At 39.4% G+C, this 27,018-nt stretch overlaps 2 protein-coding genes across 2 annotated transcripts; both read left to right on the forward strand.

Annotated features, from left to right (window-relative positions):
• The first annotated feature begins 1,109 nt into the window (after positions 1 to 1,109).
• On the forward strand, positions 1,110 to 9,691 carry LOC118827205 (arrestin domain-containing protein 3-like). Its single transcript, XM_036598479.1, has 7 exons — positions 1,110 to 1,584; positions 2,071 to 2,112; positions 2,328 to 2,388; positions 5,041 to 5,185; positions 6,635 to 6,731; positions 6,858 to 7,114; positions 8,113 to 9,691. The coding sequence occupies exons 1-7, from the start codon at positions 1,323 to 1,325 to the stop codon at positions 8,647 to 8,649; spliced, it is 1,401 nt and encodes a 466-aa protein (XP_036454372.1). The 5' UTR covers positions 1,110 to 1,322; the 3' UTR covers positions 8,650 to 9,691.
• Positions 9,692 to 15,506: 5,815 nt separating this feature from the next.
• Positions 15,507 to 24,074, forward strand: arrdc3a (arrestin domain containing 3a). The gene is made up of 8 exons (XM_036598968.1): positions 15,507 to 15,999; positions 18,315 to 18,396; positions 18,550 to 18,697; positions 18,962 to 19,064; positions 19,183 to 19,439; positions 20,073 to 20,235; positions 20,572 to 20,714; positions 21,324 to 24,074. The coding sequence occupies exons 1-8, from the start codon at positions 15,720 to 15,722 to the stop codon at positions 21,390 to 21,392; spliced, it is 1,245 nt and encodes a 414-aa protein (XP_036454861.1). The 5' UTR covers positions 15,507 to 15,719; the 3' UTR covers positions 21,393 to 24,074.
• The last annotated feature ends 2,944 nt before the right edge of the window (positions 24,075 to 27,018 follow it).

Genomic DNA, 27,018 nt, shown 5'->3' on the forward strand with positions numbered 1-27,018 from the left:
TCTCCCTTCCAGATGCACTGAATGACTTTTACGTACAGTTCGAAGTATGGAATAACGTGGCAGCGAGAAAGACCACCCCTCAACCCAGCGGCCAGGTGTCTGTCCACAGCTGACATGAGGAAAACTCTGTGCAGAGTCAACCCACTGAAGGCTGACAATGTTCCTGGCTGAGTGCTCAGAGAATGTGCAGACCAGCTAGCGGATGTTCTCACAGAGATCTTCATCCCTTCTTCATCTGGAAGAAGGTATTGCAGCATTCGGGCCCTCACAGCCAGACTGCACAACAGTTTCTTTCCACAAGGATCAGATTCCTTAACTCCAACAGTCTGAACTGACAGACACCCACACAGACACACACACATATACATAAAAATATGACTCCATCTCACTCCACACATCTTGAAACTCCAAAATGAGGTCTGTGACACTGTATTTAAGTTTGCTATGGCATTTCACACTGAAATACTTCACTTAATATAATTCATATCTGACTACATTTTATTTTTTAGCAATATTGGCTGCTAAAACACTCTATCAACCAAACACTATATTCCATTGCTGTTGTTCTGGTTGCTCCCTCAGTGACTGCTATGCTCATCTGTGCTAGGCTGCCTGGTGATATGTCATAGTATGTTACATCCTGTTTTGCACAATCTGCCTACTCTCAGTCCGTGTACTGCCTGTGTTCTGCTTTTGTATTTGTGTACCTGTGTTTGTATTTATTGCACTGTATTGTCTGCACTGTGTATATTGTATTGTTTTGCACCGGTGTTCCTGTGTTGCAACTTGGTCCAGGAGGAATGTTGTTTCGGTTCACTGGGTACCTGTAAAGAGCTGAAATGACAATAAAGCCTCTTGAATAGCTCGAATAGCTTGAATAGTGTTTCTCGTAACCTGCCAGTTTTCTTATGAAAGCTTTCCTGAGTCCGGCTCCAGGATCCTCTCTCTTTGAATGAGGAGAGACCAAAACGCTCGAAAATGAAAGTCAAATTAATTTGAAATCATTGATAAAATCTGACAAAACCCTCATTAGCAGGTTGCGGCGTAACCGGAAAGCTGATTGGCTCATTTTTTTTGAAGGGCGGGACTTCCCGTAAAAAGACGAGCGTTACGAGCTTCATTTTTCATATCTCAGCCGGTGACTGGGCTCCTCCTTTACAGTGTCTCTGGCTTTACTAGAAACTCGAGACAGGGATAAGTTTATAAGGAAATGGTTTGTGGTCTCGTGATTTATATTTCACAATCAGACATGCTGGAACTCACAACCTGTGAAGCTTCTCCTGAACACCTCACTGTAGCTTTAAACTAAGGGAAAGGGAAACATGTCAAACACGATCAAAGAGCTCACTTTGACCTACGACCCGGTTAACGAGACCAACACCTTCACGAGTGGCGACGTTCTTCAGGGGCGAGTTTTTCTGGAAGTGGCCAAAGAGGTGAAGATCAACTACTTGTACATTAAATGTAAAGGGGACGCGGACGTGAGCTGGTCAGAGGGGAGTGGTGATGACGAGAAGTCATACCGCGCTCACGAGAGATACTTCAAACTGAAGCAGGTTTTTATTCAGGACCCCTCCAAACCTGGTGAGGAGCCTGTCACCCTACTGCTACTGTCAGGCCTTAACACAAGACAACATAGTGTTAGATCTTCATATCTAGAGAAGTAGCTTATTCCAAAAGGCATTGTTTGTCATAAAGGATGTTCATGTCACTGATTTTTTCTGGCATTGGGTTGTGTCATGAGTGGGTGAATGGTATAGCATGTGTATATACACACACACACACAAATATATATATATATATATATATATATATATATATATATATATATATGTGTGTGTGTGTGTGTGTGTATGTGTTTATAACACTGTTTATGCCCCTAAAAGTTCCTATAAGATTTCCATAGTGCTGTACAATGCTTATATAAGAGCATGATAACATGATATATGTGGGTGTTTAGTTAGATGGCAAAGTGCACTGTTTTTTTTCTTCTCTTTCGTATCTGCACCTCAAAGAGATAAACGAGATAAAGATTTACTCACATTCCATTTTATTGTCTTACTTTTACAGCAAAAAAAGAACTAAACGTCATTATAACAACTGGTGAGACCTGTAAGTATAACCTTATTATGTTTACAGCATACTGCTCTTTGGTTTAAGGAATTGTAAAATTTCCATGAGCAGTTGCAGGAAGCTTAACAAAGGCACAGTGCACTGTTGGAAGATGTTTCACGTTGTTGCTGCTCAGCAATCGCATTGAAGGCATCTTGGCATCTGTTAATGTAGCCTATTTACAGCTTGTTTTTGTTTTTTTCTTGTATTTCTAGATGGTAATGTGGTTCGGCCCGGAAGACATGTTTTTCCATTTAGCTTTCAGCTGCCCAGTGGGTGAGTAGTGATTCTCAAATGTCTTTTACTTTCAGTTTCAGCAGTGCTTTGCATTTTGGAATTAGTTCTTATGGTAACAAGAGTTGGGCGATATGGCAAAGTGTAATATTATGATACCTCAATAAGTTTTTTACAATACATAATACGTCATGATATTTATTTTATTCTTACATTTTTGACTATATTCAGCATTTCACACACTGTGTGGACAGGACTAATCAAACAGGACTTATTTTGCTCTTTTTAATCAAACAAGCAATTGGGAAGTTTTTTTAGGTACTGACAAAATATCCACTATATGCACAGAAAAGCATATTATGACATATTGAGATGTAATCTATTAAGATAATGTTAAATATTATCATATTGCTCAGCTCTAGTAACACTGAACTGTAAGTCAAAAAGGGCCATATTAAAAAATCTCACCAAATCTGTTGGAATGCTTGTGTTTTTATTTCATTTTGAAGTAACATTTTGCTGTAACCTGAACTGGTCTTTGTTTATTCAAAATACACCAAAACATTAACAGCAAAATATAGTAAACCTTACATATTACATCAATACATGAAATATTTAAAAAATGTGTGGAATTGGGGTGACACTGATTTTTTTTTTGGTTTTGGGTTGTGTCATGACACTTTTTCAGGTGAACTGACATAGCACATAATGTAATAACAACTGACTTTGTAACTTAGTGTATGTCACTGTGACATAATGCTGATGATGTGACAGCTAAAAATAAATAAATTTAGAATTACATTTAGTATGTGTAAATCTTATATATACTAAAATGTAACTCACTGTGCATAAGAGCTACAGAAAATGTCCACTTATGCTCAACCAGCCTGACCTGCAAGCTGTGTTATATTGTCAGCATTATGTCACTGTGACATAATTGGAGCTAATAATGTCTGTCATTTAAATCCAGGCAGTGTAGTAACACAACCTAATATCAGAAAAATCAGACATAGATGTTATGTCAACTTGACACCAAATTTTACAAATGCAACCTTTATGACAAATGAGACCTATCGGAATAAGTGTTTAAATGTTTATGCAGGTCCATTTCAGTTATATAATGTAATGAAGGGCTTATGCAGGTGTCATGTAGCCTTATCAACGTGAGCTACAGGAAAGTGTTACCATTCTTGCTTTATTTCCATTATGTTGTTAATTACATTATCATATGTAGACACTGCTGTGAAGTAATAATATTGGCCAAAATATGCAAAAGTCACAAGGTGATTTTAAGACATAGACCCAGTTTAATACGTTTAACAGGTCCACACCAGTTTCGACTTACCACTTGAAAGTGCGTCACACCTCATTTGGAACAGACTAGACCTCAGTTAACACAGACACTCCTTTGCTAATCAGCTGGCCATGCAAAATTAAGAATGCAGAACAATTTTTGAGAAGTTTGAACATAATATCATACATTTGGTTAATAATTGCTTTGTTTGGCTATAAGCTTTGGTTTAAAACTGTGGTGCATTGGCGTTAGCTGTGTAGCCTCTGTGTAGCAGAGTAACATAATGAAGCTTTATTGGCAGTCATGTATGATGGAGTAGTTTGCTGCCATAAACCCAGGGTCAACATAGCAATTTGAATATTGTGTTTTGAAATAAGCATATTAAAGTAAATGTTTTAACATGATGATTTGGGTTGATGTTCTTCAGCATTTATGGGTTTATTTTGCTCTTATTGTAGAGGGCAGGGCTGGAAGAACGTCCTGGGGAGTGTTTGTGAGCTGACAGAGAGAGAGAGAGAGACGAGTGAGATTCTGAGTCAGAGAGCGAACGGTTAGAGAAAAGCTTTGCTTACGTATGGCATGGCTATGGCCGAACAGCTGCCACAACTGGTTTACTGCCACAAGACCACCACAGAGGTAATATTTGGGTGGTGAATCATTCTTAGCACTGGAATGACACTGTCATAGTGGTGGTGTGTTAGTGTGTTACTCTGGTACAAGTGGATCAGACAGTGTCACTGCTAGACTGAGAACAGTGTCCTGTGACCCCTGATGGAGGACTAGAGGATGACTAACACAAACTGTTCAACAACAGATGAGCTCCTGTCTCTGACTTTACATTTATAAGGTGGACCAACAAGGTAGGAGTGTCTAATAGAGTGGACAGTGAGTGGACACAGTGTTTAGACTCCAGCAGCACTGCTGTGTCTGATCCAGTCATACCAGCACAACACACATTAACATGTCACCACCATGTAAGTGTCACTGCAGTGCTGAGAATGATCCACCACCCAAATAATACCTGCTCTGTGGTGGTCCTGTGGGGATCCTGACCATTAAAGAACAGGGTGAAAGGGGGCTAACAAAGTATGCAGAGAAAAAGATGGACTACACTCTGTAATTGTAGAACTACAAAGTGCACCTGTGTGGCGAGTAGAGCTGATAAAATGGACATTGAGTGTAGAAACAAGGAGGTGGTTTTAATGAAGTGGCCAGTTGGTTTATATCACATAATGAAACAAGTCAGGACCTTAAAAGGTTGTCTCTGGTGTCTAAGTATCCCTATTGTAACTAAAATGTGAGTTCTATCTAGGATTATTGTGTAGCATTGTCAAATGTCAAATAGTTTATCTTTGGGTGGTTTAATGCACATTTATTTATGCTGTCTTCCAAAAATGCAGGAATATGCCACGATCTTATAAAGCATTTCATGGGTCAGTTATGTACATTTTGGAAGTCAGACTGGGTCGGTCATGGAAGATGGACCGCACTGTGAAAACGGAAATCAACTTTGTCCCAAGGATTGATGCTGGTGTTAATTTAATGGTATGTGCTCAGTTGATGTGTGTTTTATTTATGTTTGTCCTCTCTGCCTGTCTGTAAAAAATGATAGCAGAAATGAAATGAACAATTTTTTTACAGCACCTTGTTAAAAATAACTTTCTGCTTTTCCAGAATAAAAACTACATTTAAATATAGAATAGAATAGACTTATGACCACATTAATCGTTGCAGTTCAGACTGCAAAGAATGTCAAATTACATGTAATCAATCAGTCAATCAATCAACCAATCAATCAACTAAATTAAATTGTTTTTTTTGTTTATATTATATATATATATATATATATATAGCACCAAAATGGTTCTTCTATTGTAACAAGCCCGACATCGTAACAACAGAAGAACGCTTTTTGGTGCTATATTCAAAAAGCCATCTACAGCACATTCTCCATCAGTCTGAAGAACCTTTTCACAATTCAAAGAAAGCTTTTATTATGCAAATGGTTCCTTGGGTGTTCATGGTTCTATATAGAACTGCTGTCTTTACTAAAGAGCCCTTGAAGAATCATCTTTTTTAAGTGTGTAGCTTGTAGGTGGCGCTGCCCACATGCTGCTTCAAATCAAATGTTTCTAGAAGTCTAATGAATTCTAATACTTTACTGTCTGATGGGTTGTCAGTATGCAGGCAAGTTAAAGTCCCCACAAAGAATTTTATCATAGTTTGTGGATAAAAATTATATTAGTTTTTCAAATTCTGCCAAACAATTACTCTTTGGCTTGGGAGGTCTGTATATTACAATTAATAACACAGTGTCACTAAAAAGGTTGATTGCAACATACTCTTAAATTTGTCACTTTTCTGCACAATTACAGCAAAATTTCTATTGTGGAAAAAATAAAACTTAAATAAATAAAAAATATACAATGTGCCATAACTTTTGCCCAGGCCATGTTTTTTTTTTTCAATATGTTAAATTCAGGAAATAAACAGAAATTGTGCTCTAAAGTTGCAGGAAAATGACATGTTTAAGTTTGCTCCTCCTTTTTTATAATACTGCTGATGTAATTTCTTTTTACTTTGCTAACTGGCTAATTAGCATGGGCTGCTCAGCTAGAAAAAAAACAGCAATGTACCCTGGTTCTAATTCTGCACCTGAAGCTTATGCCAAAGTAATTATTCACAAGTTAATGCATGTTATGCTTGCACTGTTCAATAAAAGTCATCATATGCATTCCTATTACAAAATCCACTCTTCGTTGCACCCTACTCTACTTGTCATTGTGTAAGTGGCGCTTTTGTAACACACATGTTGTGCATTTGAGGCAAAGCTGGGGAGGGCATGTGACAGCAACAGCAACAAGGCCATGATTTTGACATGTGTGGCATTCTTTATATTGTACACATAAAGAAAATTCTCTCAAGCTAAACATGGAATGCTTTTTAGAGCTGTTTAGTTTACTCTTGTTGTCTTTTGTTGTTTTTTGCATACAGAGCCCACAGAGTGCTGCTACAGACAAAAAGATGAAGCTTTTCACCTCTGGAAGCGCCTCAATGAGAGCAACAATTGACAGAATGGGTTATATGCAAGGTCAGTTCACATTATCACTCAAGCATTCAGTCTAACGCCTCATGTAAAAGCCACAATTCAATTCATTTTTTAGTTAATTCAATGCAGTTTTTGACTCTGTGTATTTTGATGCTTTCCTTCTGAAAGGTGATGTCATCAGAGTTTCCACCAGTGTTGAAAACTCCTCGTCTCGCGCGCTCAAGCTGAAGTACAAACTACAGCAAATACAGGGCTTCTATGCACAAGGTTACTCTAAGCACTCATATAAAACCATTTTCAAAGTGGTAGGAGATCCTGTCCCAACTAGATCAAAGCAAACAGTCAACTCAGATCTGAAGATCCCACCTAACCTGGAACTGACCGTCGCAAACAGCAGTATTATTAAATTGGAGTACATACTTAAGGTACCAGTATTTTCTTTCCTTTATAAAGCTAAATGCCTTCAGCTTCTAACTTCAAGCTTCAGTTCAGTTTGTGTTACATTTAACCTCTAGATGCAAAGCTCAAAAACAAGGTTTAGATTGCAGCTACAACCTCAGGGCCTGCTTCCCCAGGCTTTAATTAAGCCAATAGTAATCTCAATATGGATATAGTGAAGACTAACATCATATGTTCTTGCACAAATTTTAACTTTTTTGGGCAGATGATAACTTTAGTCGTACACTAAAAAGTATGATTTTGATTGACAGCTTTCCAGTGAGCAGTTGTTCAAGACAAGGCTGAAATTACCTGTTTTATGTATATTATAGTGATGGTTCTTTGCAGTTTGCAGAGTTTGAACTTGAGGTTAAAACAAAAGCCAAACTTGCCCAAACTACTATACGTCCTGCATTGTGGATGGTGGAATTAAATGTATAAGAACTGTCTGTTATTTATGTAATGTGGTGTTATAGATTGTGTCTTGCATTCACTGATACACTGATCAGACATAACATTATGACCACCTCCTTGTTTCTCTGCTCATTGTCCATTTTATCAGCTCCACTTACTATATAGGTGCACTTTGTAGTTCTACAATTACAGACTGTAGTCCATCTGTTTCTCTGCATACTTTGTTAGCCCCCTTTTACCCTGTTCTTCAGTGGTCTCGACCCTCACAGAGCAGGTACTATTTGGGTGGTGGATCATTCTCAGCACTGCAGTTACACTGATGTGGTGGTGGTGTGTTAGTGTGTGTTGCGCTGGTACAAGTGTATCAGACACAGCAGTGCTGCTGGAGTATTTTATGGAGTTTGTGTATCTTTGAAAATGTAATGTAAAAGCAAGGTTACTCATTGATGTGATCTATTTAATTGCAACATTCATTCATCATAAAAATGCTAGCTTTTAGGAAGTCAGAAACTTTAATCTTGGCCTGTAATTCACTAATTAACTCTAATATCACTCTTCTGATTTTTCTTAGGTCTATTTGGATGTCCCCTATGCAAGTGACCCAGAGATCAAATTTCCAGTGATCATTCTTCCTGTAGGCCAGCTTTTGGGTCCCCAGCAAAGCTCACCAAGCTTTCAGCACAATGATCCCTATCCTCCACCCCAGGCTGCATTTGGGCCCAGTCCTCCTGGTGCTGCCTTTGGACCAGCTCCAGGACTTTACCCCAGCCTTTACCCTTCACCTGCGTATCCACAGCCAGCCAATCCAGGAGCTCCTCCTCCTTCCTATACAGACGTCTATCCAAATCAAAACCCAACAGTTCCAGGATTCCAGCCACCTCCATCAGCTCCATCCTTCAATCCTCCTCCATATTCTGCTATGGGATATCCAGGTCCTTCTGCGCCACAGCAGAATCCAGCACCAAGTGCTCCAGAGTTCTGTTCAAATCCATCTCACCCACCCTATAGTCAAGCAGGAGGTCCCCCTGGATATTGGCCAAATTCAGCCAATCCAACCAACCAAACAGAGCCTTATCCAACTAAACCACTAGAAGAAAAACATGCATAATCAGACGTGCCTTTGAGTTTTCCATGTGACGAGATGATCATTATGCAATCAAGAGCAAATTACCATGGAGAACATTATGGTGCTTGCTTCACTGTGACAATCTATGATGAAGTTTTGATTTCAATTTGATTCTCATTGATAACATGAATTTGATTTATGAATGTTGTCTTGTTTCAGAGGTGAATAGAGCAGCTACAGGAGGACTTCTGTTGTCACATACAGACACAGACACAAATGCTGCACAGACTTTAATGCACTTGAATCATGAAAAGCCACTAAAGTGCCTTTAGATAGTAAATCTAAAAAATGTCTATTGTATATCTATATAAATATGATTTATCTTTGTTTATAAGGATTTTACCCACATTCATATACCTGGTATGACTCAATGAAGTTGAATTGTAACTGTTCTGTGTCACTAAATTTGTTTTGTATGCTCATCTTTAAGCATATACAGTTCTGTGCAATAATCTCAGGCACTCAGGAAAATTCTTTGAAGGTATTTATCTGGGCAGCAAGTGTGTTTTTTTTCCAGTAAACACCCTATGTAATATCATAATAAATAGAAACAAAAATCAATACAGTAAAAGGTAACAAGAATTTTTAAACACAGATTTGTTTTCTGACTTCTTGCTGTACTCCACCCACTGTATCGGTTTGTTTGGTTTCACCAGCAGCACATCTGATTTCATTTAATGAAGGATTTCACACATTTTTTTATATAATATAAATGCTTACTGTCCAAATAAATAGCTTTACATATTCATATCAAATTCATATATTTTTCAAAAACAATAAAATTCCTCAGTTTGAACATTTCATATATTGTCTTTGTACATCTGATTTACTCATGTAGATGTACACCAGTGTACACCAGCATTCCAAATGTTTGGAATCACTTCATAATAATTGCTCTGGTATTATATTGAATTTGGACTTGTTAAGCAACAAAGTACACTGACAACCACTCACAGATGAAGCGAATAACACTGATTATTTTGTAACAATTGGGCATGTCAAGGCCTGGGAGATATTAGATGGTAACCGAACAGATGTTGTCATAGTTGATGTGTTGGATGTGTGAAGACCTAAGTGACTTTGACAAGGGCCAAATTATTATGGAGACTCTCCAAAATGGCAAGGTTTGTGGGGTGCTCCTGGTCAGTGGTGAATACCTACTGACTGGTCCGAGGAGGGACAAATTACGACCTGCCAACAGGGGGTATGGCTGCCCAACAAGGGGAAGTGATGGCACCAGGATGCACTGTGGGAAAAAGACAAGCCAGTGAATGGAGCGTAATGTTCAGGGCAATGTTCTGCTGGGAAATCCTGAGACTGAGCATTGATGTGGATGTCTTTTTTGATACATGCCACCTATCTAAACATGTTGAGAACCAGGTACATCCCTTCATGGCAATGGTTTTCCCTGGCGGCAGTGGCCTCTTTTAGCAGGCTAAACTGCCCTGGCATACTGCACACATTGTCCAGGATCGGTTTGAGTAACATGATGAACAGTTCAAGGTGTTGCCCTGACTTTCAAATTCCATAGATCTCAATCCGATTAAGCATCTGTGGGATGTGCAGTGGCACCAACTTGCAACATACAGGACTTCAAGGATCTGCTGCTAGTCTTGGTGCCAGATACCACAGGGCACCTCCAGAAGTCTTGTATAGTCCATGCCTCAGTGGGTCGGAACTGTTTTGGTGGCACACTGAGGACCAACAGAACATTAGGCAGATGGTCATATTCTTAGGGCTCATCTGTGTAAACTGAATACTGTAAGCTAGATGCCAAAATATATTTTAAAAGGTTATTAAATGAAAAATAATACACTGTAATTATTTATTTATTGTAATAAGTTATCTGCCTGAGATTTGATAAGCTTGGTTTGATAATACTTGGTGTTAATTTTATTATATCTTCATTCTCAGTGTTTTACAGCGCAGTCGTCAAGAAATAATCTACAGCTCTGTTTATCATTCATTCATTTTTATAGCTTTCTAGTTGTAGTTTGAGAAGTTGTATAGTATCACAATAGAATCATTTCATGTATATATGTGTTTATTATATTGAAAACAGTCACATTCAAGCTTTTTTTCAAACACTGGAGGTGATTTGTTGAGCTGATTAGGACCAAGTTGAGCAACCACATATAACAGTCTAACAAATAGCCAGGGTACACTTACTTCGATGGAATTACAGTGTAAACAAAAGACATTCATCACCTGTACCAACGCCCTATAAAGTACACATTACCAAAGTTACACAAGAGTGTATGACAACATTATAAGTCACTGAAAATCTGTTAAAAAAAACTCCATTATTTCCCCATAAACCTCAGGATTATTATTCAGTTATTCATTTTAAGGCTTACTATCCAATCATTACTGTGAGGGCCCATCCAGCATATGGGTTAAATGATGAGCCACAACAAAGTGACCCATTTTGAATCCAACTTATTTTGTCCTCAGTCTTCACGCGGGCCCTTTGAGCAGCAGCCCATATGGGTTAAAGATGGGTATAAGACAGGTACAATGTAAAACCATAATGGGTAGTGTATGTTGGGCTTATATGGGCCCTTAGTTTATAGCCCAAGTGGGTTTTACATGGGTACAACATGGGTGCAGACTTGGACCTTCATTGGCAAACTGGGCTGTGGATACCTGGGCCCCTTATGTGCATTATATAACAGGCTCCATGATGGTAGCCCATTTTGGACCTGCCTCCTTTCGTCCTCTGTTTCCATGTGGGCCCCTTGAGCAGCAGCCCATATGGGTTAAAGATGGGTATAAAATGGGTACAGGCTGGGAACTTTGCTGGCAAACTGGGCTGAGGATATTTGGGCCTCTTATGTGCACTATAAAATGGGCCCCCTCATGGTAGCCATTTGAGACCCATCTCATTTTGTCCTTGGTTTCCATGAGGGCCCCTTGAGTGGCACTCCAGATGGGTACATAATGGGTGTATGGTGGGTACAGTGTTGAATTACAGTGGATAGTATGTTGGGTCTATATGCTTTTTGAAGGAAGTTGGATTTTATAGGTGTCTTATGGTAATAGAGTACAACAATCCTATTCTACTGTGGAACTAACATATAATAGGCTACATGTAGTAGAGGAATGGAAGTCTAGATCTGACTACATGTCCTTAAAGTGTAAAGAAAAAAATAAACGGGTTGTCATGTGACCAATGTGCCCTATACATCTACAGCTTGGCGAAAGATCATGAGATCTGAGAACCTGGTTCTGTAAGAATGCAAATCATATTTATTTTACTAATTATGCAGTGCAACTATATGTGCAATATGCAATACTGTACTGTGCACTACTTGTATATAATTTGAATTGAAAACTGGTTTCTTTCGTTCAACACTGTGACACACATTCCCATGAATACCACTGTTTGAAATCGTCCAGCAAGTCTGCACCTGCTTCCAGGCTGGCATTTCTATTTATCTCAGTTAAACATTGAGCATCAGTTGAGATCTGTTTCTATGGAAGACATGTTCTTTTACAATCAAGAAATCTGATCGTGAAAAAGCCCTCCCACGCTGACATTCTTTTCGAATGAATGAATGAAGTCCAGCATCCAAACTCGGCTTACAGCTAAAGTTCTCCACCCTAAACACTGCACCTGAAAGGAAACTCAGGGGCTCAGTTTGAGGAAAGTATGTGATCCTAATGGCTACCCAAATAAGACACCCTTGATTGCTTACTTTCTATGTTGTAATCTCTTAAATGTGAACGGACCTGCCTCCTTATATTGTACATAGTTTACACTGGCTTCTGTGTTTTCAATAGACCTAATCTAGTTATTGTGAAATGATGCTTGCTCATTGCCAGCGGCTTCCTTTATTCAAAATCACGTATTGTTGAATTAAGAGTTAAAAATTAACTCGAATTGTTTGAGCTGGTTTTTAGCTGTGGAAAATGTATGAACAAAATTAATCTACATAATAATACATCATTAAGAGAACATGTTTGAACAAGTTTAGTTCTATCACAATCAGTATAAAGCTTTGTATTTGCAATGCAATTGATTACTGCCAGCCCTGCTGAATCTGAACATTACTTAAATAGAACCTTTCCAGCAATGTGAAGTACGCTAACAGGTCTCACTATGCCATTATAAAAGAATGCTATTTAAATATATCAGTCTGAAAAGGGTTACAAAGCCATTTCAAAGGTTTGAGGACTCCAACGTACCGCAGTGAGAGCTATTATCTCCAAAGAGAGAAAACTTCCCAAAAGTGGGCAGCCTACCAAAATTCCTCCAAGAGCACAGTGACGACTCATCCAGAAAGTCACAAAAGAACCCAGACAAACATGTAAGCAACTGCAGGCCTTGCTCCTCTCAGATAAGGTCAGCATTCATGATTCCATCATTAGAAAGAGGTGTGGTAAAATGATATCTGTGTGAGAGTTGCAAGGAAAAAACGACTGCTAAACAAAGAGGAACATAAAGTCCGATCTCACATTTGCCAGAAAGCATCTTTAGACTGATGAGTCGAAAAACTGAACCTTTTGGAAGACAGGGGTCCTGTGACATCTAGCGTAGCGCTAACACAGCTTTCCACAGCAAGATCATCATACCAACAGTCAAACATGGTGTGACGGTGTGGGGATGTTTTGCTGGCTCAGGTCCTGAGTGGCTTGCCATAACTGATAAAACCATGAACTCTGCTCTTTACCAGAGAATCTTGCAGAAAATCAGTCTGTGATTTGAAGCTCAAGTGCAATTTGGTTATGCAGCAAGATAATAGTCTGAAGCACAAGAGTAAGTCCACCTCTAAATGACTCAAAAGAAACAAAATTCAGGTTCTGGAGGGGCCTAGTCAACGTCCTGACTTCGACCCCATGGAGATGCTGTGGCACCATATTATTTTTGAAATCATGTGGTTGTTCTTAAATCTGATCACTAGAGGGCGATAGCAGCCCATCTTGTGACCCAAACTAAACATGCAATCATTAAAGAGGAAACTTCTTATTAAACATGCACTCATATAAACATTCTGCAGTTTTCATGTCTATAGTAACAACATACTAAGTACGGTGGTACATATTTAGTGGTGTTGACTGCCCACTGACTATAGATAGGCTGTGCTGGGTCCAAGTTAAGTGTGAAAGGCCTGTTATCTACTCAAGGATTTCTTAATACTAATAGTTGAATTTGATGTCTTATTTTAAAAACAGACTTTTTTTAAATTCCTGGAATCCTTTGGTGCAAAAGTCTCCCTCACATGAAACATAAGGCCTTACAGGGGAACACGGATTTTTCATAATTTGATGTGAAATGTTTCATTCTAGAGAAATTTACAGAATCAGAATTGTTCACAGTGGTGGTGACAGGAACCAGATGTCCAGCTCTAAAGACTCCCTCACAAAAAGAACATGAACTGGTTATGAATACGCTGCCTGATGTCTGAGACATTGTTTTACAGAGGTTTGTGATAAAGCTTTGGCCTAAAACATATTTTAATCAATTTATTTTAATCTAATCATGGTGGAGGGATACATGAAGGGTGTTCTAAGGCAAAATAGTCCTCAAAGAAAACTCTTTGTCAAACTTTTTTTTCAATTTTACCACTACTTTACCATCATCAATATTACATATGAAAAAACCCAGAAGACACGTGTAGGTCCACTGGTGGTTTGGATAGTAAGTAAAATGTCTATATTTGTGTTGTGGGCATGGCGACCCCTGGTTCCTTTCACCACCACTGTAAAGGATTCAGAGTCTGTAGGTCTAAATTTCTCTACAAATAAACCATTTCACATCAAACCACTCTGAATGACTTTGTTTATACGTCAACCCCTGAAGATGCAGACATTTTGAAAAATCGGTGGAATTCCCCTTTAAAACGCCCCTTCAACATGCAACAGGTGGGAGCACATGGCAGCATGTAATTTCCAAACAGGTCCCAGAGCGAAGTGACTACCACAAGGTGGCGTTTTAAGTCAGGTCTACAGAGTGCTGCAGCCAGCAAGCACAGCAGAACAGACTGTAAGACTGTGAATGGTGAAATGAAATAAATAAGTATCAAGAACAGCGATCTGAGCACAGAACATCCTCATCACTCCTAAAAGGAGTTCCAGTTAAGTGATTAACGTCCGTAGGGGTGTCATAACAAAACGCCTAATACAGTATTGACACTTACAACTATACTGAATGAAACGATGCACTGAAATGACTTGAATTAAGTCTACATTATTTCCAAACGAACACAATATTACTTTAGCATTACCAGTGTAATGCATTTGAATCAGTTCGATACATCACTTTTTCAGTGTATAATCGTCAACTTGATCGACTTTATTAATCATCATAATGTTTAAGAGGAGAGTGTTAAGTGCTTTATTGATTTTTCTCTGTTGATCTGTTATAATGCAAAGCTGGGTTTAAGAAAAGGGCTATAATAAAGGAAACATTATTAGTAACAGTGTAAAAAGCAGCCACACAAACATGGTAAAAGACTGTTAATACACATGCACAGATATCAAATATGCACAGTTACCTCTCTTTAACCCTTAACCCTATTTTACTCTATTAATCAGTAATCTCAACTGTTCAGAAACTGCTCGTCAGGTACAGTACTGCACTGAGTAAACTCTAACCCAAAACTCTCGGGTTACTGTCTAACCTCGCTAGTGAAAAAGCAACGTGCAACATAAAATGTGAATGAATGTCTCAGCTCCATTCTCCGCAGGCTCGTCGTCTCTCTCATTGCTCAGCTGTTCTCTGTGAAGTGGCTGTAATGTGGCACAGTGCAGCTCAAGCCTCCCCCTCCAGAAGGCGGAGTGAAGGTTGTGCGCATGCGCAGTAACTTGTTTTTCTCCAAAGCCGTCGCTTAAAGTGAGCCGGCCGAGCAAACTCCACCGTCTTTCATAGCAGACCACCAAAGGCTGTGTGGAGCCGCGATAACAGCATCATCTGCTGTTATTCCGCTCTGGCACATCAATGACACTGAACAGTGTTGGAGCTCACTTTTTTTCATAAGAGATTATTTTCATAGACGTTTTTTTTCTTTTCTTTTCTACTGACTTTTTGTACATTTTAATTTCTTGTCACCATGGTGCTAGGAAAGGTGAAGAGCTTCGTTGTAAGCTACGACTGTCTCAATGACAGCAATGTCCCAGTCTTCTCCAGCGGGGACTGTGTCTCAGGAAGGGTCATCATCGAAGTGACCGGAGAGATCCGAGTCAAGTCCCTGAAAATACACGCAAAAGGATTTGCGAAAGTTCGTTGGACCGAATCGCGAAATGCTGGATCCAACACTGCCTACACTCAGAATTACACAGAGGAAGTGGAGTATCTCAATCACAGAGACATCCTCATTGGCCATGAAAGAGGTGAGCACACGTTTAAAACGGTTTTTAGTGTGATTTTGTTGTTTTGCAGTTTTGTATTCACTCTGATGCTCGATGTTCGGTGGTTACTATGGATGCTCAGACTTGGTTGGTTTACCTGTGGATGCAGAGAGAGAACATTAGAGTCGGCTTATAAACGCTTTCTACAGCCATAACTGTTTTTTATAAACCAAAAAAAAATCTTTAAAAAACCCTTTTCAATTCGTCAAACTGTTGTTTTTTGAGACTCTACATGAGGTTGGACCGAACTGTCAGAAGTAGGTTAAGTTAACGTTGGCTGGAATGAATGGTGGCGAGCAACCAGAAAGGTTCCTTGCCTGTTTCAGTGAGATTTTCTCCAAAAAAATAAGATTTTGTTTCACACAGGAGACCTTTGGTAAGACACAGAAAGCGAACTTATTGTTTTTAGCCAAACATCTCTAAATTTAAGAGACTTCAGGCTGTTTTTGCCCCGTTTGTCTTCAGTTTCCACCCTTTGTTAAAAGCGGTTCAATCCTGTTCTGATGCAGCGTCTGTTCCTTCTCGCTCCTGATTGGCTAACGCTCGCACGTGTTCACGATGACTTCACGCTCGTGCAGAAAAACTGTTAGGGACAGCTGCAACTTTTGTGTTGTTGATACCTTTGCAGTATTTCTTTACGTTCTTGTTTTGACTGAACGCACTGAAAATGTGCTCAGTTTTGTCATGCACTTAAGTTGAAAAGGTCGAAGTAATGGTTTGGCAGCGGTTAGAGCCCCGTGTTCGCACAGTGGGGAAAAATCAACTCTGCAAAACAAAATCTCTTATGGCCATCAGTGTATTTGGCATTATGGATCCAGACCATGTCAGAAAGAGCAGTCGTACACAGTGCACAGCTGCATGCATGCACTCCCAGTAATTGTTCTTTGTATCGATTGAGATTAGCTGTTTTTTTTCGGTGGGATTAGTGGGATTAATGATTGTTAATGATTGCATGTACCAATCCTGTACCAAATGTTATAATTGGTTCATCTTTTTGCTTTTATTCTGTAATTTGCTTTCTCGCCTTATCTGTTAATGTATCTTTGCAATCGTTTCTCGAGCTGTGCACGAAGCCGAAGTCAGGTTTTTATTCGTCAGCTTCTTGTCTGAATTTTAGGTGCACCATTTAAGGTAGAACGAGAAAATTCGCACAAGAAGCTAACGAATAGGAAAACAGCTTCAGCGTCGTCAACTATGCATAGTCTGTAATGTGTCCAATACTAACAATAAAAGGTGAAATTGAGAATATGTCGGTTTCCTGTCTTGTTTTTGCCTGGTCCTCTTCTTTCTCACGTGTGATTTGGGATGGGGGGGATGCTTGCAGGCTCCACGCCGCAGTACACGCGCTCAGGCCGGTAGGGGCTTGTCTCTGTGAGAGCGCGAGCAGGCTAGGTTGCAGTGAATGCGTAATGAGCGAGGCGGCGCGAGCTGGTTTAGGCCGGTCTCCTCTTGCTCGAGTCTGCTTGTGATTGACAGCTCAGCGCTTGTTTACCACAGCGCTGCCTTCGCCAAGCAGAGAGAGGGAGAGATACGAATGCTGAGCTGGCGGAAAGGAAGCCTGTTACAGTCATTTAACATGAATTTTAGCATGAAATGATACATTTTTAACATTAAAGCTTTGTTGAGGAGTACATAATTTTTAGCTATTTTATATGGGATGTATATGTTTTAAGCTTTTCTCGAGCTTTTTTTTTTTGGTCATTCTTAATAACATTCGACATGACCCTATAGATTGTAACACATTTTAAACATATATTGTGAAGTATACTATTTTGGGGCATTTTTAAAGCCATTTAGCATAAAGGGATAGATTTTTAACATTTAACTCTTATTCTGAAGCACATTTGAATGGGTTTTATAGTCATTTAGCACTGAACTATGTATTTCCACAGCATATTGCAGCTCTTTCTAAAGACTATTAAAAATCCATTTACATATTTTGCACATTTAAGGTTTATTTATTAGCTTCAGTTACATTGAAATGCATATTTCTCGTTCTGTGGTCCTTTATGAGGGTTCTCTCCCATTTTGAACTGAATGAATCTCAAAAAATGCACACATTTGCCACAAAATCAACAGAAAACAAAATGTATGAATGTATTACCTGTCATGACTTATAGAACATCGAATCGTCCACACACACAAAGGAGTCATATGTGTTATATGCCTTATTTTCATGTTCTTATATATGTGTAAATAATTATACAATGAAATGAAACTGTTCTTTTTGTGTCGTTTTATAGCACTTTCTCAGGTAAGGTATACACGTATTTGGAATATTTTCTTTTTTCTTTCAGATGATGATAACTCCGAGGAAGGTCTCACCACCATTCATTCAGGAAGACACGAGTATGCATTTAGCTTTGAGCTTCCACAAACGTGAGTACCCTCTTATGGTTTTGCATCTTCACATGAAAGTGAAACAATTCTTGACACAGATGCTTTGAATGATTTCTTTTAAAGTGATCTTTGAAGGAATGTAATGTGATGTCTTTCGGTTTGTTCATGCCTCCTCGTCTTCTCTACATGCAGACCTTTGGCTACCTCCTTTGAAGGGAAACATGGCAGTGTGCGCTATTGGGTGAAGGCAGAGCTGCACAGGCCCTGGCTTTTGCCCATGAAGTCCAAGAAAGAGTTCACTGTCTTCGAACACATCGACATCAACACTCCCCTCCTGCTGGTGAGCATCTGCCTCCTCATAATCATGTTCCTCATGGACATTGTCACTTTATGGTCATCTCCCTGACTGTCTATGACAAATTCTAACCAGTAAAGGATATTCTGAATGCTATATTTTTAGAAAAAGTTCTGAACATCTTGTTAACCCTAAGAAAGAAAAATGAATGGAAGTGTTGCCCCATACATGGGCCCTTAGAGTTTAAGGAGTTAATGTGTCTCAAGTATTAATGTTGTATTGTTCTGGTCTCTGCTCTCTCTTCTATAGTCTCCCCAGGCAGGCACGAAAGACAAGACATTATGCTGCTGGTTCTGCACCTCAGGTCCAATCTCCCTAAGTGCCAAAATTGAAAGGAAGGGTTACACCCCAGGTAACATTTTCCTACTCATTATGATTGCAAGTCACCATTTCTCAGCCAGATGTCAATTGTATCATTGTTGTTTGCATGTAATGATCACTTCAGCTGATTCCTGTGTTGATTCTTACAGGAGAATCCATTCAGATCTTTGCCGAGATCGAGAACTGCTCCTCTCGTATGGTTGTGCCAAAGGCTGCCATCTACCAAACGCAGATTTTTTTTGCCAAAGGGAAGATGAAGGAGATCAAGCAGCTGGTGGCCAACCTACGAGGGGAGTCGCTGTCTTCTGGAAAGACGGAGACATGGAACGGGAAAATGTTGAAGATCCCTCCTGTGTCGCCGTCCATCCTGGACTGCAGCATCATTCGAGTGGAGTACTCACTCATGGTGAGTTCTGAACCTACAGGCCCACTTATTTCCTGTCTTTCATTCTTTTCAGTGCTGCTTGTTCATTAACTATTTGATAGATCTTAAGGATTGTTAAAGATAACAACCCCAAGCTTGACAGGTTTTTTTTCTTTCTGAGTTCTATATCTGAAACCTGTTCTAACTCCTAGTGGTTTCCTTAACATATCTGGTAAACCATTGCCTTGAGTGACTACAATTTCAGAAACTCTGAAGGCAAGAATTCCTTTAAAAGCCCCTCTTTGACCTGTAGAGCCTTGTTATAGACAGTGTCCAGTGTCCCAGGTGTTGCCATCACCTGCTGATAAGAGGATCAGCCTTAAATATCAGTCGAAATTCAGGCCAGTACATGTAATGACCTCTTAACCCTGTAAACCAATTTGACCAGGCTGTGCTTGTGTAATGGCAAGGCTTCCTAAAACTGACCTTCATGTCAGAGTGGTGGGGTTGTATTGAAATTACATTGAAATTGACTGACCTTTCCTGTCATGCGTAGAAGTGTTACAGCTTTGATGTTATCATATGCCAGTGTTTGTGCAGTGTTAGATTATTTTAACAGGCAATAAGCATCATGACATGTATGGTTGACCCATTGCCACTGTTTGTTTTCTATAGGTCTACGTTGACATTCCAGGGGCTATGAATCTATCCCTCAACCTGCCTCTGGTGATCGGCACCATCCCTCTCCATCCCTTTGGCAGCCGGACGTCCTCTGTCAGCAGCCAATGCAGCATGACCATGAGCTGGCTGGGTATGAGCCTCCCAGAGAGGCCTGAAGGTGAGCGCTAGCTCCTGGATTTGCATGGCTCTCAACATTGCTAGAAATTGTAGACAGTTCTTTTGCATGTTTTATATTCTTTTTGTCATCTTCAGAAGTCAATTTTAGCTTCGTTTCACCTTTGTCAGAGCTTTCTGTATACATATTATGTAGCCTTTATATAGATCATCATATGTATAATAACAAGCATTAAGAGATGTCACATTTACTTAAACACCCTTTCAATTAACACCAACAAATACGGAGGTGGGAAATAAGTGACTCGCGGAAGTGACAGCTGCTGTGGTTGGCATGGCAACGGTTGTAACATGGTGTTCTGAACTGCTGTTCCCCCAGCTCCCCCAGCTTATGCAGAGGTGGTCACAGAGGAACAGAGACAAAGCTGCCTGGAGGTGTCCTCGGGCCGTGAGGACTTTGATGGCCCACTGTTTGCCTACATCCAAGAGTTCCGCTTCCAGCCTCCTCCTCCATACTCTGAGGTACGTATTAATAATATATTACTTGTGAATACATTTATTAATGGCAACCAGAACTACCTGTTTTTAATTCACTAAAAGTGTCATTCACGTTTATAACATAAGCTTGTATAACATGTAGGAACATCCACTGTTCACAGCACTTATCTGCTGAATGTAGACTTATTCTAGTGATTTGGCTATACTATTTAACGCTATTATATAATTAATTCTATTGTTAGGTACATTATGAATTACATTTACAGTCGATTTACATTTTGAGCCCTCAAACCTTACTGTTTTTATGATTGTTGCAATGTTAAATAATGACAAAAGCGTAGCAAAAATTTAATTCAGATCATAAAATATCTCCTCTTCTATTTGGAGCAATTTTGAATCTACAATTTCAGTAGAATTTCTCCATTGCAAATGAGAAATAATTAATAGAAAATCACAACCTGCTTTTCTTATCACTGGTGATAACTACAACTAAAGTTTAAAATGTAATTGTGATTCCAAAGAGTTTAGCATGACTGCATGCAGTCCTGAGTTCAAAAGTATACCTGCCCTTTGAAACACTGTCGGTGCCTGGGATATTAACTCTAGCTGCGTCTCTGTGTCCTCCCCTATTAGATTGATCCAAATCCAGACCAAGCCAGACGGACGGAGGAGCGGAGGCCAGACACGTGCCCATCACGGTGAGCGGCTCATGGCACCAGCCCAGAGCAGTCGGGCCCTCCAAACTCTCGTCTTTTTGTTTTTTTCCCGGCGACAACAAGCGCGCGAGCGCCGCTGTCGACGTTGGGAGAAAACAAACACGTGCAGGAGAAAGGACAGAAAGGTGCAGGAAGTCGCCGCAGCATCACTTCCTGCCTGCCCCGGGGACATGTGGTCACAATGCTCATCTGTGTCAAACCCTGTGGACAGACGAACCTGGTCGGACTGAGCCACCAGGATTTCATCAGCCTAGTTTTTGTTGTCCTCACGCTTCTTTGTGTAACTGTGGCACAAAACATGGTTCTGTAGCGCGGACCTATCTAGAGACTCGAGAAGAAAAACACAAAGAGGAAACACTATACAGTACAATACAATGGAGAAAAGACTAGCATCCTCCTGCCTCAGTTGTGGATTTTTTTTGCACATCTTACGTTTTTTTTTGTTGTTTGCTTGAGTTATGTAGCTCAGTTTTAAAATCACTAATAGTTTTGTTCTCTGTGTCTTGCTATAAAATGACTAAGTGATTGCAGGCTTATAACTTAGTCTTGCTTTATCCGCACAACTACGAACAATGCAGAGAATAGATCCAGAGGCAAATAGCAGACTAAAAAAAAGTCACACTCTGATCTAGTTTCAGCTGTTCTTAGGTGGTTCTCTTTTTCTTAATTGTGTTTCCTCTTAAGGACATGCAAATGACAAACTGCCTGGCAGCATACACCATGTGAAGGCCCTTCATTGCCTTCATATCGTTGCCTGTATGACTATGGCTTTTCTATTTTTTTTCCCCTCCTGTTCACATGGACACCATCTGTAAGTTCTAAAATAGAATGCCTTCGATCTTCGTTTGCTTGGTGTTTATGTTGTAGCGCATGTTTCGTGGTGGAGAAGCAAAAGACGAGCGCTTGCCACTTGCATGTGTAGGCAGGGTGGAGAGATAAAACAGGGTGGGACCCAGCAGGCTACCCACGAATGGCCTGAACAGTTTGTTGCCTTTCTATTTGTAGTGTAACGCAGCGCAGGCTTCTATAGAGTACTGGCTAAAAAAAAGCACTCAGTCTCAGGAGAACTTCTCACTTGCCAAATGGTTGGAAACAAAATCTATATATAAATATATGAAAGACTTTATTTCATTTGCACTGTTTGAAAGCGTGAAAGGACGTAGGTGGGAGAAATAAGTAGATTAGATTAATGGAAAGAGAGAAGACATGCATGGAGATGCAAGGCAGCTTTCTAAGACCATAGACATTCCCTTTTTGTCCTGTCGTTCGTGCAGACTTCATTTGCCACAACGTTCCCCCAGGCCAGTGATGGGAGATATGATTCAGAGCAGTTGTAGAAAGAACTGAAATGAAAGAAATGGTGGAGCACCCCAAAAGGAGGCAGGAGGGCTTAAAAGCCATGCCGTAGAGAAAGAAGACAGAGCCAAACTGTGGCTCACTTTGTGTCCCAGTGGCCACTGAAAGGCGTTACAAGTTGAAATGAGTCGTACATTGGTTTTTAAAACTCATTCAACACCTAAGCTAGTTTAAGCCCGATTCAGCCTTAATCATAAAGCGCCTTTTTAAAAAAAAAAGTCTGATCATATCTTTTTTGAGGCCTGGAGGAACTTTGGCCATTCAACCATTTCCCAGTGAAAAATGTTTTTGATACATCACTTAAACCCACAACCTTAGCAAGGATGGTATGAATGGTCACTGTCAAGTAGCCGACGAGAGTGTGTATGTGTCGTTTGTGTTTCGAGTGAGGATGTAGACTTCAGCAGGTTTTTTGACTACTCCTTCAAACATAAACAGACTAATTAAAGTGGTCTTATCATAGTGGCCTTGACGAACTGACATGATTATGGCTCATCACTCACGTTCATTACGACTTACAACCTTCTGATTGTCTGTGTGTCGTCTGAAATGTCCTTTTTTCTTTTGAAAAGGACAAAAAGGGAAAACCAAATAGTCCTTTAAAGCGAGCACTGATCCCCAGACACGCCACTCTAATTTGCTATGGCTTAAATCCCACTTTGCGATGACTAGTTTTGATTGTTTTTCTCGGGCATTTATGGTTTGTTTTCTGGTCAAACGACCTGGTGCAGTTGTGTTTCTCTCACCTCTCTTTTATTTTGGGAACAATGTGGTTTAGCACACCTTCAGGGAAGTGGGTCGTCAATGAACTGAATAGTTGTAACTATTCTGAGACAAAGCAGCCCACTTCTCTTTTCTGTCTGTTTTGTGTGTTTTTTTTGTTCGTTTCTATTTTAGATAATCCACACCTGGCAAAATCACAACTGGTGATTTGGGCCTTAGGTAAAATTATAAGCTTAAAGAAAAATACATGCTTGGTTGGTCAGTTCCAGTGTCCAGTGCTTGGCCTTCCAATGTAGTCCAGTGTTAAAGCTAAACTCTTAACTCTCTGTGAGGAATGAAATGAGTAGAACGTTGGGTGGGGATGTTTTTTGTTTTTTTCATTTTTTTTTAGAAACTAAGTGCAATATTACCAGTTTGAGTTAATTTGCTCACATTGTTATATCTTCCGTTTGTCTCTTTTGTGTTTTATTTCAGTGATCATTATCAACACTACATACTGTTAATCTGCAATTTTATTTTTGGAATGGTTTGGAACTTTGTCTTAGTTCTTCCTCTGAGCTAAATAAACTTTTTTTCAAGCATTAAAAAATTGTCATGCGGCGTGTTCCTCCACTTACTTACTTGAATAATTTGCATCTTGACAGTTCTTTATTTTTCACATAGAGGAGTACTATGCACAGTGCAATTTAACACATGGCTCTTATTGCCAATGTAACTGTCAACTGATAGAAGAAAAACTATACTATAATTATACAGTGACTATATACAGTGGAGTCCAAAAGCCCCAAAGACAAAAAAATGGGATATTTTTTTCATTTAAACCTGGAAATGACCATTTTGTGACATTGACTATGTTGAGGCCTTTCTACAAAAAGGTCAGATTGTTTTATAGTCTCATCTCTTCCATTGAAGCTCATGTTCAAATGACTCTCAGATAGATTTGATCTACTAACCAGAGGCTTTTCACAAACTTGTGGAGTTCATGCCAGCTCAAGTATAACAAAAAAAACTGGTTAAATTAGAAAAGAACACTAAATAGAAGCATTTTCACTGGTGGTATCAGACCTTTGGACTCCACTGTATATATGTCGCAGGCATGAGGTTCAAATCAAGCTCAAATTCTAAAAGACTATAGGCATAAAACATGCACAAATATCTGAAAGTGACTGCAGTGCAGTTCTCCTGCTGGCTCTAGGTGTTCATGTTGATAACAGGTGTAACAGCGCCCCTACAGGCAAAAAGGAGATTTGCAATACCCTACAGCAGTCACTTGGAAAAGTTCCAAGAAACACATTTTAAAGAGACATGTTTTGTCAGGGACTTTCCAAGTTACTTTCGATTATAGAGAAACATTTACTAAATATAACTTCTATTGATCTGAAGTAAAGGCGATAACATTCAAATATACTTTTTACAGCCACCTTACGAGTAGATGATAGATCATTACAGTAGATGTTAGATAATTGAAAGCTTAAAGAGGTGTGTACACTCGTTTAAAATGACCCTGAAGGCAGATTTCTCCTTTCTTTCTTTCTTTTTTTCTTTCTTTCTTTCTTTCTTTCTTTCTTTCTATTGATTCCTTTGCGGGAAACTGATCCAACAGATGCTCACTACGCACAGATTCTTCTCTTAGTTTACAGATTAGCTGGACATTAATCCGGGACTGCTCTGGGGTGTTGGACAAAAAGACGCCAGCACCATTTATTAGTGTTCACCCCCTGACCTCATCTCACTGGGGCACCCTCTGGTCACAGGTCGAGAGTAGCCTTAGGAGGGGCTGTAAATTCTTGGCAGTAAGAGGTGGACAAACTGGACTTACCGCCTGGGAGGCACCATTGTCCTGGTCCAAAACATGGTCCAACATCCATCCCTGACCAGTCACTTTATGCTTGATTAATTTAAATGATCTTGTGCAGGCCTCTGACATAACCTTCCGATCGCATTTATTTTATAGATATGACTTGAGGGAATATTTATGGCTTAGTTAAGAAACGTTCCACCAGGCAAACAAATCAAAGACTCATAGCATTATTTGATATCACTTGAAGCAGTGGTCACCAACTATCCTCCTGGAGAGACCCAGCCAATCGGGGACTTCTGTAGAAGTTCATTGTGGTTAGAACTAGACTCTTCAGAAAGGTAGATCTCCAGGACCAGAGTTAGAGACCACTGACTTAAAGCTTTACAGTTTTTACGATTGATAACAAGCATTTTCAGTGCAAAGTTTTCTTTTCCAAGCTCTTCAGAGAGTTTGCACAACAGCACTCTGTTTAAAGCAAACCATGAACAGTTTTTTTTTACCATGCTTTGAATACAGCATACATTCAGTGACCACAGTTTCCAAAATGATTTAATTCAGGTCTCACTCAGTCTCAGCCTTTAACAAAACAGTGCATTTCTGTAGATCAATTTGTAAATGCTGACACATACGGTTACAAAACTGATGGACTTAACTCCCAAAACTAACATGATAATAAACTGCATATCAATGTACTATATCAAAACTACTGTATTGGACAACAATCAAAGCTCAAATAAGTTAATAGGCTAATCTGAGCTGAAGTCCGACCCAAGTGCTGACCATCTATAGATGTAGAAAAAAGGGGTCACTTCAATATTTTGTTTACAATGGGTGGCCCCTTATGGGCTCAGCACATAATAATCCAGTGCTTACAGTTTTTTTTACAATTGCTAACATGTAATATACATTTTTCAGAGCTGAGTATTCAAAACTCTCTTTATTCTCTCTATTACAAAACTGTTACACCTATCCCTTAAACCTGAAACATGGAAATAAACTGAATATCAATATACTAATTCACAAATATGCCACACAACAAGCCCAAAATATTACAATGATGATAGAGACAAACTGCTGATTGAATGAATGTAAACAGGCCAATCACAACTGATTCCCATCTGAGCGGAAGTCCTGCCCAGGTACTGGAGTACTGTCAGAGTTGTTTTGTTCACAGTGGGTGGTCCATCACAAGCAGGTGCTTATTTATATGTGTATAAGCAAGAGAAGATGTGATGTAGATGAGAACATGTGATGCAAATCAGGTAAAGTATGCATTTACAGTACCTGTATGTTTTTTTTTTTCCTCTGGCTTTAGCTTTTTAGTTTCTACTACTTCATTTGTTCCTACACAATAAAGATATACAAGGTTTTTATATCTACTGTAAAAAATGTTGTCAATTCGATCTAAAAAATATTTACTGTGCTAACAAGCAATTCAACTGCTTTTATTCAACTCAGATAAACAATTTAAATAGCAAAGCAAAATTTTGTTTGGATGAACAAGGTCAATATTTCACATGAATCTAACCCATAAAAACACTTCAAATCAGCTTCTGCCCTGTTCCAGTTTTGTTCAACACTTTTTACAGTGTTGTTTACATGATCAGCCAAAAGAATAATAAAAATATTACAATACAAAAAAGTGCAAATAACTCTTTACTACTTAATAGATTTACCAGAATAGTGGATCTACCTTAATGTCCAAAGATATTAGCGTTACTGAGGTGACTGT

This window comes from Colossoma macropomum, unplaced genomic scaffold (assembly GCF_904425465.1).
Source record: "Colossoma macropomum unplaced genomic scaffold, Colossoma_macropomum, whole genome shotgun sequence".
NCBI classification, from domain to species: domain Eukaryota; kingdom Metazoa; phylum Chordata; class Actinopteri; order Characiformes; family Serrasalmidae; genus Colossoma; species Colossoma macropomum.